At 28.4% G+C, this 20,527-nt stretch overlaps 1 protein-coding gene across 1 annotated transcript; it reads right to left on the bottom strand.

Moving 5' to 3' along the window:
* Nucleotides 1–11,324: 11,324 nt before the first annotated feature.
* On the bottom strand, nucleotides 11,325–14,599 carry LOC111030059. The gene is made up of 6 exons (XM_022309375.1): nucleotides 14,405–14,599; nucleotides 14,163–14,317; nucleotides 13,873–14,076; nucleotides 13,594–13,798; nucleotides 11,639–11,787; nucleotides 11,325–11,562 (listed from the first exon to the last, which is right to left on the bottom strand). The coding sequence occupies exons 1-6, from the start codon at nucleotides 14,511–14,513 to the stop codon at nucleotides 11,491–11,493; spliced, it is 894 nt and encodes a 297-aa protein (XP_022165067.1). The 5' UTR covers nucleotides 14,514–14,599; the 3' UTR covers nucleotides 11,325–11,490.
* Nucleotides 14,600–20,527: the final 5,928 nt, after the last annotated feature.

Here is a 20,527-nt window from a genome sequence, read left to right on the forward strand (position 1 = left end):
AATGTTTGCACGTCCGATCTGAACATAGTACAGTGTTATAGTTTTGTATAAATATGCATGCAAAATTACCACATCCGTTTTTGTAAAGTTTAATAGATATTACAGATAACAATTTGGAAACAAAACGACGGCTTACAAGTCTATAAAAAATAAATAACTACTCATTATGCACGGCCGCACGGGATAGCATTCCCTTACAGAAAAATTTAAATTTATCATGTATAATAATTTAGCATTTTTTTTTTCAATTACTGATCACTTTAAAAATTTAGAACATCGACGATTATACTATAATTAGAGCCGACGACGTTGTATGTGACTCAAATTAAAACAATCAGTATTAGTTGGCAAATAATAATCTTGTTAGTTGGTACTGTTATTATTTCATATTAATTTGATTGAAGTGAATAAGTATAACAATCGCAAAATATAATTTAATGATAATAATCGTGTTTTTTGTTCGGTAACATAAGTATGATATAACCGACAAGGAGACGAAATATTAACAATTTATGTCATGAACCATAGTTGAACAATATTGTGTTACAATTGGTAATATTCATACACACTGGTATATTATGCTTATGTAGGTACACGGGTGTAAATTATAAAAATCCTTTAAGTATAGAGATTATATTTATTCTTACTTAATTAGATTTCGATGATGCAAAATTAATTGAAAAATATCGTTTATCCGTTTAGGTGCGGGAAAACTTAACAGTAACAAACTGCCGCCACGCCTCAATCGCATACCGTAAGAATACAACAAAATTTAGTCAAATATAGGTATATCACTTATCGAACCTACTCATATAGGTTATCCTTGACATCGGTCCATAATACGTGTTTACCCAGAATAGTACATAGGGTACTTATTTATGTCTTACATTATACTATTATGGTAAACAAATAATAATTATGAACTACGATTCGTATTCGACGGTGTCTAGATTATTAAAGGTATTATTGGTATGCGAATTATAATTGTATTAAAATTGGTCAAGTTCTTGAAACAATTTTCCTAACCATTTTTCTCAAAATATATTACTAAACAATCTTCTTACAGATATAACCATATGAGTAAGGTTTTTCGTTAATCCCAACGACTCGACGTATTCTAATAGCAAGCGTGTCTTGAATACACAGCTCAATATCTAAAAAAGTAAAAAAAAAAGGTCTCATAAATTAAAAAATCAGATCTAAGAAAAAAATATATATAGAAGGCATTATTTTATACGACATTTTTGCGTTTATAATTTTTGTAACATACATTGTTATCTAATCGGAAAACTTGTTTCGTGTAAATCTCCTCATTATTATCTGCAGTCCAACGATGATTCATGCTATGATGAACTGTGTCCTCAGTGCCATACTAGTGTATTCATGTTCCATTGTTCCTTGATAATAAAATGTTGATATTAAAAATAAGGGAATGGATGGGAGAGGAATATCACTGAGGCTTGAAAATTACAAATACTTCTTTAAAATAGAACACTTATTTTAAATTCAATTGTATTGGAGTTGTACATTTTGCTGTTCAACATTTCAAATATTTTATTGTTTGTTGCGGCATATCCAAATAATACAAGTTAAAACTAAAATTTTAAAATATATTTATGACTACAAAAAAAATTGTACTGCAAATGAAAACAAAAAGAGTTATTATTGACTAAATTATTACCGTCGATTATGCGGTCGTACGATATCCAAATAAATAAAATAAGACCAGCTGTACGGAAAATCAAAAACGCTAGATTGTGTCCACGGGGATGTACGAAAGAATGCAAACGTTACAAACGTCTCAAATAATCGTCGTGACTCGTGGCTATCGTTAAGCGTGGCTGAGAACATTAGGTGGCCTACGCCCTATACGGTAAGCAATGAAATGCTTATCGCGTAGAACAGCATCGTTTGAAATCGACGTTTTTAGTACAGAAATACTGAATCAGGACAAAATCTGAATACCTGGTAATTGGTATTGTATACCGTCTAGCATATTTTTTACTGTACGTTAAGGCTAGTTCCAATGAGATTATGAGAACAAACAAATCGAGCCATGTCAAGATCAATGTTCACCCAAAAATGTGCTGTTTTACCGTGTTCTGAACAGCAATGAAACCGTTTCAAATTTTCCAATGATAACATTTTTTCATAATAATCTATCAAACAATGTTTAGAATCGGAATGATATTTGTTTTCGTGAAAATGGGAGTTGCAAACGGCCGCTCGCAACATCTTTGGCACAACGTTTGAGAAACTTATTTTTTATCTTATTATTATTTTAATTGTAATTTTATAGAAACCTGCAGTGGGCTTTGAGGTGGTAGTGAACCGCATCATGAGCGAACACAAAAAATGCACTGAAATAATTGAATAATTATTGTATCAACTCACTTTTTAAATATTTGTATTATCATGTATCAACCACGATTGTATAAAATCAATATTGTCATTCAATTAATATCATCCTTTTCATATCAATATTATACGCTGTACAGTTGGTACTCGTACAATACGCTTGTATTCATGATATTGTTTAATAATAATGTTACAAGAATATTGTTGTTTAATTTTAAAACTAAGTATCTATACAATACAGGCGTGGATCCAGAGGGGTGGGTCGGGTGGGCGCGCGCCTACCCAAAGTTTCAACAAAAGTTAATAATTATTTTTAAGTATTGTCATCCAAAATACTGTCTAAAATATTAACTATATGATTTCACATTTTTACATTTATTTAAAAAGCAATACTTTATCTATAGTAATTGTACACTGATTTTGACCTGCAATATTTCTTAAACGTTGTAATAAAATTTTCTTATTTCTCACATTATACATCATATTTTTAATGCGTTTTAAAATCGCGATGCGCGATCAAATCTGAGGCCTCTGTGTTCTATATATATTTGACAATTTGAGAGAGGCGGTACGTACCTATATATACTATGTATATTGTATATAGTTGCACCGGTTGTTGCCACCTCGTCACCTCGATAACAGTTGCAACACTGGGCCCAACTACAAATTCAATATTATATTAATTAATAATATATTTTGTATATTGTATTATGCGCTTATAATCGGACGTAGCAGCCCCTATTTCAGTGTGTACTGGGCAATACGATGACACACGTGTGTGCTGTGATCACGGTTATCTACGATAGATAACCGTGGCTGTGATATAAATGTGTATTAGGTATATATGTAGGTTTTAACTTTATAAGTGTTGACTTGTGGTTAGGACTTTGGCTAATATAAATGTGTTCAAATCTTTCGGAAAACTGTTCCATAGACGTATGGCTCACCATATTTAGCTTTACTGTAGCTGTACGAATTATTTTCAATATGTCCTGGGACGTTAATATACGTAAAATATAATATAACAATCCGACGATCCGCAAGCAATAATATTGTATTCGTATTTATACATCTGTACATTTATATTAATACATTATATTTATAATCTATAATCTACTTATTATTATTATAATACATAGGTAATATTGTCTTAATGCCGGGCATGCTTATGCACGTGCACGTCGAATAAATACATTTGTCCTACGCAAAAATAATTGTCTCGCACGCGTAGGTTATATTATTAATAATATTATCGTTAAGGTCGTTCGCGGGTATAATATGTTCCGTTTCTATTCACTTTTTTTTTACGTCACAATAATTTGTAATGACGACATGACGTAACTGGTGATGAACTGCAGCTGCTAAATAGTAATAATAATCATAAACTATATAATAATATCTTGGCGCGCGAGTATTATTAATTTTTCTACCATATTTAGACATCATCTTACATACAAGTTTTATACTTGACACCATCGGCGCGCAATAATGTATTTAATATGGGAGCAGGAGTGTGAAACTAAATAGTAATGTGGACTCCACCTTGCAGGTATTCGTATTCGACGAGAGGACGCGGTAAAAGGTTTATCAAACAAACAATATAATAATAATAATAATAATATATAACATATAGGTACTAAATAGTAAATAACGTAATAGCCAATAGGTATGCACATGATACAGTATTATGAGCACAGCGCCATGAGTATAATGTTATATTATGCAATGATCATAATATGGGCAGGGATACTAATATTTATAGGTACGAAAAAATATGATGGAAGCGACCGACACCTATAGAAATAATCGAATTATACATTCAGACCGTCAACTCTTCTTTCGAGTCGAATCATTTTTTCGTCTCATCATGATCCTCTCTAGCTCGCGTGTACGCGCATTTTATACCTCGGACAGGGAATATCCTGTGAATTCATTATGGACATTATCATTCGTCTGCGTGCATTGAATATAAATCAATTGAGCGTAACATTATTATGTGCCCATTTGTACTTGTATATTATTGCTGCTACAAACGCATTCACAATATATTTTTATTATTAATTAGTATCCTTGACGTTGTGCAGACAATGATATTCAACTAAAACATCATATTAGGTATCAATCTTCTACGTATAAAAATGAATGTACCTATACGTTTGTGTGTGGCTTATTCACTTGGAAACTACTAAACCAATATTGGCACCACATTTTGCAGCACGCACATTCCTTGAGACTCGAAGAGTGTTCTTTCCACCGTTTCTCAACCCATTGGTTGCTATTATAGGATGGCCCACTCATGAACTTCGTTTTGGCTGATGAAAATCGAATATTTTTTGTCTGTACATAAAAATAGGGTTGTTATTATATAGTTCCTATTAAAAAAATGATATAGAGTATAGACTATATAGCAGACCCGCATAATGCATTACTTGACGAGATATTTTTCATAAAAAAATAAATAAATTTATGTTTGTTATTCAAATATATACACCAAAAGTTAATGTCCCCGTATGTGTATTCCTTATAGAATCCAAAACCAAACCCAATCGATTTTGACGAACATTAGAGAGTTTGAACCAAGTTCGAAAACGATACCAATATAATCTTATACTATCCAATCCGCCGCAGTAGGATTTCTCATCTCGATGACGAATTAATTGACAAAGCAAGATACGCCGATTCCATTTTTCCCGTGGTCTGAGGTAGAAATACTAAAATCGAGATACATCTGTAATGCGCTATATTATTGTTTATTAATTGTCCATTTTGTTGAACTAGCCAAAAGGGGTTAGTAATTTATAAAATACCCAATCGAAAAGAATCGTTTTGACAAAAGCGTCTTAAAATAATTTTTGTAGCGACAACGATTGCTTACGGATGCACAGCTAAAATATAAAATAAATATAGACAATAAAAATTCTATATCATCAATTTCAAAATAATTAGGCGCAACAATTGAGCTAGGCATACTTACCTATACATATTCCGCTTACCTCTAAATGTTGAGTACGTTTTTGAGACATCCCATATTATTCAAATTCAAGTACCTAATGTATGTGTGAATTAATATTAAATAGGTGTCTCGTTTGTACACTCGTTCGTAATAAATACAACAAGCTCAACAATAGAATGCGTATAAGTACGATATTGTGTATTTCATACGCAAATGTAAAACGACCACTTAAACGCGTATACAATTGAGTCTAGAAAGTTTGGAAACCGTAATTTGTAGCGGCGATCATGCACAGATAACAAGCAACAGAATAACAGATAACAATATAATATACAGTTGAATACGGTATACTGTATGTCTGTGTACCATGAAGATTAGACCTAGAATAGTTCTAAAATGTTCTAGTTCTAATCTTCATGCTGCATGCCTGTATACATTATATTATACATTGATTATTAGGGCGAGCCTTGATACAATTATTAATCATCATGACTCTGATTATTATAAATTACAATAATTATATATATGAAATGAATGATCTCGACCGTTATAGAAAAACATAATATTATAATATATAGGTAGTATAAATATGAAAGGATCGCCGGTTTCCGCTACATAGATTTAGGATTTCTACGTTTTCTGGACACATTATAATATTATATTTCATTTTTATGAAATTTCAAGGAAATAAACTAGGCACTATAATAAATAAAGTATGATATGATATGATTGTATTATTTTGTTTACTGCATAAATGTACTCGACATTTATTATTTTCATTTTTTGTATACTATCATAATTCGTACAGTGACCTTAGACTTTCAATTATCTGCTAACCGATAACGTATTTTAGAAATTAAGATCATGTTTCACGATGATAACACAATATTAATTATCTTATTCAATCTAATTTTTGGTTTAAAATGTTATATATAACATAATTATTAATTAGTATTATATTCAAATATGTACCTATAGCCATTGACCAATGGCCTATATAGGCATGTCAACATATGCATATTATTCTTACTATTTTTACACTGTAATAAGTGTAAGTAATATTAGTTTTCCAGCAAAATTGTTTGTGTATGCCAATATTTATAGACACCATGTTTTCTTTTATTGTCTATTATAACTGTTCCAAATTTGCACATTGCACATATTACACCAATTTAGGCCAGTAAATTGTAAACCATATTCTGAAACCCAAAGAACGAGATAATGAGACGCAGACTTGACTATCGAGTATCGACCAGTGGTACGTGCAATGTATAAATGTATAATATAATATAATATATATTTCTTAGGTCTGGCCTTTTGGAGCATTAAAAATACTTTAATTTTCATCTTAAATTTTCTGATAGGAAAGTGAAATTATTTGATAATTTGGAGGATTAAAAAAAAAACTCCCCATTACTTTCATAATAATTGGGTAAAACAAAAATAAAATTGGTGAAAAACTAGAATTTTTGAGTGAAACCAGTTTTTGATAAAATTGTTTTGTTATTAAAATATAATACAATTTGTTATTTTGATGTAACTTAAAAAAAAATAACAGTAGATACTTGATATTTTCTATGCTAATATTAATTTAATATAATATTGTACTCTTTTTGGGCATTTGAGTTATTTTTCGATAAATGTTGATTTACGCTTAGTCAAACATTTTGAAAATTTAATTAAAAAAATTACAAGGTTCCTTATAGATATTACGGAAATAAGCAACTTGATCGTAAATTCATACAATCATTTTTAAGAGAGATAGAATTTGGAATTTCGACAAAATTTGTCAACATTGAGAAAATTCGCAAATTATTTAATAATTGAAAGTTGATAAGGATAACTATGGTGTGTGGATTTGGATGTATGCGCATTTACATATTAGCAGTGGATGAAGATAAATGATAATCGAATGATTCCATCACCATATGGGCGCAACTAGAGCCCTAATATTATTTATTAGGAGGACAGTCCTACGATCACAGTCCTACACTACCACATAAGTCAGTTCGTCAAAGAGACGAGACGTTTTTGCCGCAATAACTTAAAAATCAACCAAACAATTGAAAACTTCTGTTTGTTGTTCATATAATATCAAATTGAATGGCCTCCTCTTTTGCTTTTTTTTCTGTCAATATCAATCTTGCAGATATATATTCTCATAAATTCTCATTGAATGATTTTATTTTTAATTACGGAATTTTAATGATAGTACCTATTATATTCGTAAAAACTCAAAACATTTCAACTGTTAGGTACTTAAATTATATTTTCTATTTTTAATGACATTTTGAAATATTTAGACTAATTATAAGCTATTAATATTTAATAGGTATTTAAAATGTTTGTATTTTTTAAAAACGTTGGTAATATTTTATGAAAGGCCAAAACTAATACAATATCTCCGTTTACAAAAACTCTTATAGTTTATAACCAAAATTGGTTATTCAATCAAAGAATAGCTGTTATAATTTGTTTGTTAAAGTGTATAAATACGCTATGAGGATTGAAAAATACTTTGATACATTTTGAGCCAATATAGTAAAATTAATTAATGTAATTATTACAATATAATGTATAATAAAATATACTTAATAATATAATGCTGACAGACAGTTTCCGGTCAAATTCGTTTTTGTTTGCAATGTTCATTGTAATATTATCAGTGAATTCAAATTGAACACATTCATTACAGTAACCTACTCAATGATGTGGTACACTCAGACACTCGACACCTACTGTACATCAGAGTGGTTACCATACGTGTCCCTTTTTTTAAAAATAATATAATATAAAGATGATATTCGACTCTCGTCTGCCCACTATCGTTTTAATATAAAGCAATAAAGCCCTTAAAAACACTTTCCATCGTGTTATATTGTAGTATCAATTACACGTGAGTGCCATCTCCATGATGTGCAAGTGAAACTCGTTCACGTGGGTTGCCGAGCGCAATACATAATATTATGGTATGCATATAATTAGGTTATTAGACCACTGTGGAAGTGCGTAAACATATAGTATCCGACTCTAAGCTCTCGCCGCACACGTGGGATGCTTTGGTGTAGTTTTGGTGCCAGTATTACTTTCCAATTATGGTAGCTTGCCGACCTTGTGTTGTACCATAGCGGTGATTTTTCAAACACCAAACCTCTATGGCTTACACTCGCTGACAAAAAATAATACATAATATTATGTGTGCGTGTGTGTGATAACGCGTTATAGCCGTTACGAGGTTCATATATATATATTTATTATGGTGCATTCTTTGCGATTCCCAAACATAAAGCTATTTAATAATACGAACAGATGAACCGTTACTTTTCTTCAATTCTCAGCTGGATGCTAATTTTTATATTTTTTCTCCGTCCAACTCACTACATCCGCATAGTATGTATAATACATTGTATTGAGTAATAATTGCTTTCCATGTAGGTAATAGGCATACTATGTTTGAATGGCTTGCTCGTGCTTATACTTAGGGAAGAAGTAATTCAAATTAAATTGTAATGTATTATAATATAATAAATTTTACAATTTTATATGCATACCATTATTCAATTATCATATTGGTAGGTAAGTATTTATACGGTTAAATTAATGGGCGACTGTAAACCCCGCCAGAATACCGGTTAGATAAAAGGTAATGAAAACGAAAAGGACTAAGGTAAACTCCGTCATTTTTATTTTCTTATTTGTAATGGATATATGGAAGCTCAGAAAGTAAGTTACACAAGTGCTTATGTAAAACCTAATAATATATCTAAACCAAAAAAGCTCAAAAATCAAAAATGATAGTGTTAGAAAACTTTATAAATAGTTATGATAATGGATTTATATTAGACTGAGATGTCAGAATATCTACAAATTATATCTCATCATTTTAGTTCACAGTTCAACATATTATAACATACCTAGGTTCCTAGGTACATATTTTCTGATTTTTATAATTATTTATTATGATAATACATTAATATCTACACATGACAATTTGGATGATTTGTTCTGACAATTATTATTTTTATTAATTTTTGTATATTTTTTGGGATATTATAATGTACATGATATCTGTCCTACATATTAATTTTATACTGTAACTTGATTTTCTTTACTGAAAAAGTTTATATGAACCCAATTTTACCTATTTTTTTTTTTTTTTGGCGGAGTTTACATGCGCCCATTTTGAGCTATCTGTTGCTAACATTTGAACTGATTGGCACCACCAATTTTAAATTGTACAACTTCACCCATTCACCGAATAAAATCCGATTTACCGATGGGGGCACTATATCCACTACCAACACTTTAAATGCATGTAAAAATATCTTGCATATGTATTCGTAATATTTTTAAACTGATATTGTAACATTGTGTGATTGACTTTATAGATTCACTTTCCCATCGGAAAAATGTTGAAGTTAAAAATTAAAGCTTTATTTCAACTATTGTCTATTAATCGTGTACATACGCAAAAAATAAAAACAAATTAAAAACAACATTCTGAAATCAATATACATATTATATGAAGTATATAAACTTGTGGCCCTTGTATTAAATTTTCAAGTTTTTGATAAAACTAAAAAAACAAATAAAAATCGAAATACGTAAACGTATTTTCATTTAATTAAATTTTTTTTTCGTTTTTTACGATTTTTTTTTTGTAAACTTCTTAGGTAGCGTCGTGAATGCACCAACTGCATTCACTTCCGCACCAGAAAAGTTACCGAAGTTAAAATTGAAGCATTATTTGAAATACTTTTCCGTGTACATTGACACACAAAAAAAAACACACACAAACATTATGGTAAAATAAATGCATTCAACGCTCCGCTCAGAATCTAAAATATCAAAGCTGTAATGCAAAATTATTGTTTGGTGCTGTAAATTGTTGCCAAAAACTCGGTACTAGTTTGGATTTGATTCGATAGGTTTTTGAGGTTCTGATTTCATGGACATGTAAGAGCGCATAGTAAATTTGATGACAGTATAACAAAGTAGTTTTCTCTTGGTAGTGAATATGCTATCATAGGAAAATCAGATTTTCTGAAAAATGGGTGTTGTTGAAAATTTCAAAATTAGTAGTACAAATGATGCAAATCAGCTAAAAATATCGCCCCTGGTTTGAAGTTGATAGCTCTTAGGGCCTTAGGGGTTCCAACTTCACGAAGGTTAAAAATCCGAAAAAATTGCTTTCGTAAAGTAGGTGTTGGGCATAATGGATTATGTATGTATAAAATCTGATTGAAATAACAAATTATATTGTATACAAAAATGATTATCTGCTGTCTGTCGTCTTCACAGACCGTCAGCACATATTTCGAAAGACAATCTATTATTATTATTAATCATTAAATTATTTAAAGATAGGTCAGACTAAATTTTGCCTATAACAAATCCATGGTATATATAATAAATAGGTAGTTAAAATAAATAGAAATCTAGAATATCATAATGACCGAGCATTATATAGATAATCGATCGAATAACAAATGTATAGGTAATATAATATAATAATATATATATATAATACTAATATAACCTATATAATTCTAATATGAGCAATTATAAAACATAATTTTAAATGTTTGATAAATTTGATGTAATTTAGATTAAAAAAAATTAGTGATATTTAGAATTTTAGACAACATACCTATTAAACATTGTAGAGAGCATAATACATCAATATTATTTAATTGGGTATCATACTTATTTCTAAGTGCAGAGAGGTATTTGGTGTTACAGTATTACCTAATACTTATAAATAAAACAAATAGACATATTATGTTTATGGTAGATCAACATTTTAACAACACATCTATAATTAACTAGGTATGTGCAATAATAAAAGCATAAAACATACAATAGTAAATATTCGAATTTTACTTCAAAATATGAACAAATTAAATATTTTTATGATTTTAAATAACATACAATTTAGATGCTTAAAATAATTGAATTTACATGTGTAACTAAAATACCTACATACAGCTATTAACTTTATTATTAATTGCTTATTGAATACAGAAGAGAATTGTCTACAAAATATTTTTGTAAAATATAATTATCTATACTTATAATAATAAATACATTTAAACGAAATATATTATTGAACTCTTTTGAGTTTTGAACCAGGTAAAGGAACAGTTTCAAAAATATATATAGAAATATAAAGCTTTCGACTAGTTTTGGTTTAAGAATATGTTCATTTTTTCCTCTAGTCCATTAGGTAACAAGAATTTGTTTTTCAATATCTGTAATCCACAATATAAAAGAACTGATGAATGATACAACATAATATAAGATAAGTGTACAAGGTTTATATATTACCAAATGTATAATCAATTTAGCTTTTGACATTAATTCATTTCTTTCATAAACTTGGTTGACTATTGTTACTGAAATATGAACTACAGTAACATCAAAGAGACTTGGACATAGCACTTTTAATCCACGTATTGTGAAACTTTCTTCGTAATCTAAACACATGATAAAGTATGTAATTATAATAATATACAATGAAATTATTATGAAGGACCTGTTTAAAAAAAAACAACTGGGAAAGTCATCTCTACTGACTGTAAGCTGTGTGTTAGGTAAATAGGAATTCCTATTATACCTCGTCGTTGAGATAGTACACTAGCTGAAGTGTTACATTTGAATTTTATTGTATGTATAAAAAGTAATTTACTTATTATTATTATTTGTTATTACTCACTAAATAAATGTAAATAAATGTATATAAATGATAAATCATTGCATACGAAAAACTATTATCAGCGGAGAATATATGTAAATTTGCCAGTGTGTGATTATTTTATAATTTATTTATTTTAAGTAAGTACTAGGTAGGTACTTTTAGTCATTTATTTTTCTATTAATTACACCTAACTTATGTTGAGCTTATTTTCGCCAAAAACATCACATATATTAAAATATTATTTATTATTATATAATATAATATTTAGGCTTATCATGTTGGGTTGCCAGGGTAGTGAAAACAAAGTGCATTAAGATTTTATTTGTATTTTGACAAATATTAAAATTTATACAATTATACACAAACAATTTTCATGACGTGTATATTTTTCATTCTAACCATTTAGAACAAGATTTATTTTCCTTTAGGGGGAATTATCCCCTTCGTTTGTACGCCACTTGAAGGTATTGATCATCATATATAATAATCATTGACAAAAATTATATATTATTATTAATAGTTTATATAATATTACTTATATACATTTTATACAACTCAATTTTTTTAATAATTTTTGATATTTATAACAGAAAGTAGAATAGTAAATATTAAACTTTTTGGATTGGTCTAAAACGGCCATGACCAACTCAATACAGACCGGTGTGAAAAGGTTGGTGGTAAAAATAACTTATGATTATTCTAAATATTTTGAAAGTTTCAATGTGTATTTGTGAATTTAAAATAACAGTAAACGTAAATATAGGTAAATAGGTAATTGTGAAAAGTTGAATGACTCTTTGATTTATGATGTATTTTAAATTAAATTAAATAGTCGTTATTTGCCATTTAAATAGATATCCAATTACACCAACATTTTGACTTTAAAAATCTATACAAATAATTGTGTTAATGTATTTTCAACATTTAAAAAATGTTTTAAGTACAATTATTTTTTTTATTTAACGGGCGAGGCTCTTTTTTACATAGTTTGTATTAAAAGTATATTATAAAGGTAATTGAGTACATGTTTAATCAAATGTATACAATAATTAAATAGAGAAAAAAAATAAAAAATGTTTTTAAACTAAAAAATGAGGGTCCAGATTATATTTCGCCATCAACCTTCTCATTGGTTCGTTATTTAAATACGTAGTTTATTTATGAAGAATCTTCAATCTTATAATACATAATTCAACTTTTTTTTTGACCGAGCATAAAAATGTGTACTAATATTTTTTTAACAAACTTTTCTATACACAATGAAATTTTAAAAATATCATAGTGTATAGAAAATGACAATTTAAATTAAAGTAAAATGTTTAAATAATAATAAAATCACAAATATAGTTTGAGGATAAATCTTTAATATGTTTGAATATTTAATGTTAAAATTTGATCTTCAACCCAGATAAAAAAATAAGGGTAGCTATTTAGAGCTAAGGTTAAATTAATTTTTAAATTCCAGTGAGAAAAACTTGTATTTCATTGTATTCTATTATACCTATTTATATTTTGAACTAATATTTATATTCTATTTTTGTTACTGCCTACTATTATATGTTGAACATATTTTTTTGGTACTTACTCAATACAAAATGTGTAAACCAAAAATTTAAAAATTCTAAACATCTTTCACTAAAACATTTCGAATTCACAAGTATACAGTTAAGCCAAGGATCGGTGGCAAACTCAATTTTAAGATATGATAATTTCTGTAAATGCTTCAAAAGTTTTGTTGACAATATTGTAGTCATACATTCCCAGGCATGGTTTGACACATTATCCAATCCCTGTAAGTATTATTTAATGTTGGTATCTACATATTTAAAGAACTTGAAAAACGGAGTTTTATTAAAATTCTTACTTGAGATATAATAGTTTCTAATTGCATGAAAATAGATCTTAAAAAATCAGCAGTTGGGGCTTCATTAAACTCAACCGATTTACAGATACCTTCTTCGAAGTATTGTAAAATAATTTTAAATAATGTAATAGATGACATTATGCAATTTTGACATAGCCTAGTCATGGCGTTTAAAACATATTCACATTTTAACGTTATTGAATACTATAGAGGAAATATAAATTCATTATTATCATGAGTGTATTTGATAATTGTGAACCTAGCACGTAGAAAATTGTACTAGATCATACTAGAAGTTTATGTTCCATATTAGTTTCTTCTTCTTCAAGTTGGCATAATTGTATTACAGTATTGATTGCTAGAAAACAAATGTTGTTATTTTTTGAGAGGCATAAGTTTTCAAGAACACAAAGAAAATCCTTATTCTTTTTAATTGTATTTAAAACTGAAATAAAGTTAGAACAGATATTATTTAATTAGGTACCTACATAAAGCCATTTAAGTTATTATCGCTTGCGTTTGAATCACTTACCATCACTATGAGATAACTGAATCAGGGTTAAGAGATGTTGAAGAAGAGATGATAACAGTGAATACTGTTCAGTAAAAGTTGATTGATGGCTTTTTATTATTGAAGACATTGTATAAACTATACTACGATGTTCGTTAATGGAAATATTAGCCCCGCGGAGAAAACACGGTTCGGTTAAATTCAATAAAAATGTTAAATTTGTCTCTGCAGTATTAATAAAAATATATAAATAAATAAATAAATAATATAAAAATTCAATTAAAACAAATTAAACAAAATATTAATAATTGTCAGTATCATACAGAACTATGTTTTTATTACCTCTTATTCTATTTGGATTTTTAGTACAACAGAACGAACCTAAATATATGGGTAACATGTCCCAAATAATTAATAAAGTTTTGTGTTCATTATATTCGTTTTCTGCGGTTATTATTTTTTTAACAATATTGAATCCTATTTGTAGTTTATAACTATCAATATTTGTTTCATTAATTAGAACATCCTAAAAGTTATTAAAATGAAAATAAAATTTAGAATAATTAGGTAATCATTTTTATTATTTGCAGTTGTATTTAATGTATTGGAAATTGTTATTAAATTTACCATCAAACATAACTTTGCTTCGTGGTTGCTTAAGCAAAATTTTTCTAACTCAACCAAACTAATTTCATCTGAATTCTGGACCCATTGTGTAATCTGATAGTAATGAAACAAATTAAATTAAAAAAACCTTTAAAAAATTAAAAAAACGGATTGTGCTCACTAATTGCATTTGTATTTTTTTGGGTATTACACTTGTAGCGAACAAAAAATATAACAATGAGGGATGATGGGTAAATACCGAATCAATAAATTCCAGGGAGGTCATAAGTCCAACTAATTTTTTCGTAGCAAAAGCTAAACCGGATATTGCATTTACTGCATGATGCGACACAAAACAAATCTAAAAATAAACGCATTCTTTAATAACGTGTTGGAGAACAAATTACATATTTAATGTTTACAGAAATATTAAAAAGAATTGCTTTAATAACAGGAACCGGAATTTCATTTTGTATTGAACATAAGTAATCGCACATTGGTTCTAAGTATATTGACTCATTTTCAATGCTAAAATCAATGTATGTATAACAGATTCGTTAATAGTAGATAATTCGATAACATATAATATATTATAACATTAAATATACTCAATAGTCAATTTAACATTGAAGAAAAGATAAAATATATTTCAATTTTGATGTGCCTCTTTGTTATCATAACAATTGTAAATCTACAACATACAAGTTTGTTGCCTACCTACCTAATACTTATATTTCATATTTTGCTGTATTATAATATTAACAGTTATATAATTTCCAGATTTTTTACTTAAGACATAGAAGGTATCCGTATCTCAACCCACTTGTCCCACTTTATCTTTTCGAAGTGCATAAACGGTAAATGGAAGGATTTGTAGGGTTTAATTGTATTCTCCACCAATAAAGTTGCTCTGGTGTTTATTAAGATGAGATCGTTTTGAAGATTAATAATTGAGGTTTGAACCTGGTCTTAGCTGGAAGTCAGTACAGCGGTATCGATAACACAAGTTGCTATCATTGTGTTTAATGTTTTAGGAATATTGGATGTGTGAATTATGATAACGACAAATTCAACTGCTTATAAAAATCACTAAAAATGGTGAATATTATTTATAGCCAGTAAATAATTAAACATGATATTTTTCCGGCTTATTAAGACATTCATCGTAACATTTTTAGTATAGTAAAAATGTGTCTTGTTTTCAAATCAGTATGCCGATGTTATAGTAGCTATAATATTGTATTAAATATCTACAAAAAAACTTACTTGGAACAAGTTAAAAGATAGAAATAAATAAAAATAATGATAGAATATCTCATATCTGTATTTGTACTATTTGTCAGAACAAAACATAGATCTTTTGGAGTTTTGGGAAAATTCTTGAAGCTCCAGACCATTTGATTGCGAAACATATCAATACCACCCGGCCAATAACAATTTATTTCAAGATAAGCTGATGATAAATAAAACGACATCTCAAACAACAACTCTTCGGCTAAAATGCCAATTTTACTAGAGAAATAATAAACATTATTCAACAGGATACTTACATATAATCCAACCAAATATTATATGTTCAAACAGTTATTACGAGCAAACATTGAATAATATCATAATATATAACTACTTAACTTTGTTGAATACTAAAATAATGGGTAAGTAAATAAATCTCTAATTTTTTACTTTTCTAATTAGATATCAATGATATGTACACCAAGTTTTAGTTATTTATTAATATATAGATGGATATATAAGTTATAACAAATAATCAATTACTTATATTCAATTAATTCATATAAAATACTCATGATTCTTGACGCTGCATAATGACTAGCTATATTTTGGCGAGCAGAAGTAGATAAACTTTCTCTGAACGGACTTATTAAACTTTTGATTCCTTTTCGATAACTTTTATGATAAATATTTATATTCAAATTTTTCTATGTGGACATAAATTAAAAATTAATATTATACGACAAACTTTATTGAAATTATATTATATTATCTACACAGTAGAGTAGTTATTGATTTTACAATATAATCAGTAATATTTACTTACTAGAACAAATGGTAAACTAATGTGTTTTATCATATACCAAGCCACATTTTTCAATAATTTGGCTATTTCTGTATGTTTTTTTAAATTGTTATTAATTAATACTCTCTTTGTTATGGTAGAATAAAGTCTATTTAATCAGAATAAGTATATAATGTTAATGACTATCACAATTATATATAATCTATTTATTTATATTTACAAAGTAATAGACATTTAATTCAGAGGCGTTACTCCAGAGTGTAGATTAAATGATGAGTAGGACGAGTAGGTAACAAATAAATATATTATACAGAGTGATTCATCAAGTAAGCCACATGAAACACCTTAAATGTCGTAAAACAATTTAAGTAATTGAAAATAATATGGTCTTTAGACTTTAAGTATACCTACTAAAAATTTCAAAAATCAGAATAGGTATTTACGTATAAATGAAGGAAAAATTATGGTTAGCGTGCTTGGTGAATCACTCTGTATATTATCCATTTATTCTACATAGTTAATCCCTTTCAGTTCAATTGTAATTCATCGGTGTACTTGTCTAATAGTTATCTTGAAACATACCTAATAATATGTAAGTACATATATACATTTCCTATACCTTGTATTAGTAATTACAATATATGTGTAGTATGGCTATCGAAAAAAATATTTTGGGATTCGTGGCATTATGCCCATCATTATAAGTTATAAGTTTATAACCATTAACCATCATGCCACCCTAGTTTACGCCACTGATTAATTCAAAATAAATTGTAATATTACCTTAATAAGCTACTAGACAGATTTGATGCTATGTCAACCACATGAGGGTCAATGATGCATTTGCTTGTGACACTTTTACAGATTGCCTTTGAAATAGACATACTCGTGTTGTATAATTTATTACTTAATTCAATTGAAGGGCACGACAAAAAAAAAGTTAGTATAGAAGTAGCATTAATAACACAACGCTCTGGTAAATTTTGTGAATTAGTATAAACCATTTTTATAATGGTTAAGACTTGTGGTATATTACAGATTTCTTGAAGGTTTGTACCTCCCCTAAAATCGATTACAATAATACTCAGTAGTATAGTTATTAATACTATATTATACATTTATATTATGTTTAACTCGATCATGTAGTTGTACAATTATTGAATACCTACTTTTTAATAATTATTGCCAATAGTTGAATTAAATCAGATACTAAAGCATCGCTAGTTCTTATTAAAAATACAATTGTTCGTAACAAACTATTACAAGTGTATGAAACATCATTTCTTTCGTAAAATATATTATTTTTTGATAACATCCATATGCATAAACATATACTTCTAAAAGATAATTGATGTATGTTAATAATTGTATACAACTAATATAATACTATATTGTACATTAATATATAAAAAAAAATAGAAGTTAAATTAAATTGTTTACTGTATTAAAGAAGTATTAATTGAAAGTAAAGGTTCACACAAAAATTGAATCATATCAGCATTCAAATACGTTCTACTGACTAAATTGAACTGTTTTGAATCTTTTAAACTTCGAATCATGAACTGAATACATTTTTCCTGTGGATATAAAAAATGACTGAATTATAATCGCAATATAAGTTTTCTTAAAAAAATGCAATATTTACAATCATATATTTATATAGATATTTGATTATTATCGTCCTAACCTAACCTACCGCTCATGTGCGTGAACATTTGATCGCCTTGCCATTATAATAATTGATTAATTTATGTATTGCGCTAATAATCTAATAATTATTCGATGGCTCTGTTTATCAACCAATAATCAAACCTATACGGGGTTACATAAAATATGATCTAACACCAAACGCTATAACGATATCCACCACACCCAACTCCATCTTAAATTTAATTTTGTTTGCATTATTATCATCATATACATTAATTGACTAATATTACCTGTATAGTCTTAAAACTATTTTTTGAAAAATATCTCCATTACCCATATATTTAATATGCGTGTAATAAATTATTATCATTTATATATTTATAATATCTTTTTATTGTTTAACTATGGAAGATGAAAATATCAGAAAATAAAGTAGTGGGGGGATATAATTTTCACGCTCCAGGGCAGCACATTAACAAACTACTAAACAGTACCATGAAAAACGGAAATTGTTTATTTTTGGTTACCATCGGTGATATTTTGTTACACGGGAAAAAAACAGTTGTTATTAAATAAATTGGTTGTGACAGGCAAGAAAGTGCTCTTCTAAAAATGTTATAAGCTCCTTAATTCTTAAACACTAGATCGCAAATTTGGGTCAGCGAATCACCAATAATAATCCTTTACGTTCTAGGTGCCAATAGGCAATAAAATACATACAATAGACACACCTATATATTATATTACTACAAATATTTCACTCGTAATCAATTTATGAATGTAAAACAAAATTTTGAATTTTATATTCAGTGTAATACCTACTGTAATGCAGATGGTGATTATCTCCGTCTAGAATTATTTATTGCGAATTTCAATGCAACCCATCCGAGTCTGTAGTACTTACATAAACTACCTATATAACTATATAAGAGTCCTTTTTGTGGCGCGAAATAATCGCCGAAACTATTGAATCGATTTACATGACTACATGAGTTTATCGTACATCCTGGATAATGTTTCAAATGACATTAGGCAAGGCTATATACGACTGAACTAACTCTCCATCCTGAAAAACTGGTTGATGACTTATGGCTATGATAGAATAATATGAGAATGCTTAAGTGGACGCGTGAAGAGACTAGGGATTAAAGATGATAGAATAATAAATTAATTCAGTATCTATAGTGACAGTGGATATAGGAGTGGCACCAATAATTGTATATAAAACGAGGGAGAAAAGATAGAGATGTTTTGGTCAGGTTATGAGACTATCTTCTCGAGATGACTCGGAGGCAGTGAAAGTGACTATGGGAATGAATGTAGAAGGAAAAGGGGGAGTGCTATATACTGGAGAATAGATAAATAGACCACAGGCAGAATAGAGAATGACACGAAAATAGCTAGGATCAGTAATGATTCCGGATTCGGTGAGGTGGAGGAGGGGGGTAGAGTCTTATGGCGGTGCTGGACAAGGATGGCCGACCCATAATATAGTTGAAAGCTAAGAACGAAAAAAGAAGATTCGTATATTTAAAAAGTGATGAACCACCATAAATGTGTAAAATATTATAGCATGTAGGTAATAACGTACAATTTATGTATATGTTATAAAGGTAGGGTAACCATACATCCGGATTTCAAACATCTGTCCTGACTCCGGATTTCAAAAATGTCCAGATTTTACAAAGATAACCGTTTAACATGGTTATATTGATAGAAAATGTTATATCAGGTGACAGATTTTTGTATTCACTCTGTATAAATGTACAATATGTAATTTCTATTTTTGGTCATATTTTTTCAATATATATATTAAAAATAAAATGAATAATATCATATTTATAAATTAT

Source organism: Myzus persicae, unplaced genomic scaffold, assembly GCF_001856785.1.
Source record: "Myzus persicae strain clone G006 unplaced genomic scaffold, MPER_G0061.0, whole genome shotgun sequence".
Lineage (NCBI taxonomy): Eukaryota > Metazoa > Arthropoda > Insecta > Hemiptera > Aphididae > Myzus > Myzus persicae.

Excerpts from the sequence above, each read along its gene's own strand:
- LOC111030059 (XM_022309375.1), bottom strand. The coding sequence starts at position 14,513 with ATGTCTTCAATAATAAAAAGCCATCAATCAACTTTTACTGAACAGTAT. Across the intron at positions 14,077-14,162 it reads ATATGGAACATAAACTTCTA|TATTCAATAACGTTAAAATG; the intron begins GTATGATCTAGT and ends TTTCCTCTATAG. Across the intron at positions 11,563-11,638 it reads CTAAATTGATTATACATTTG|ATATTGAAAAACAAATTCTT; the intron begins GTAATATATAAA and ends TGTGGATTACAG.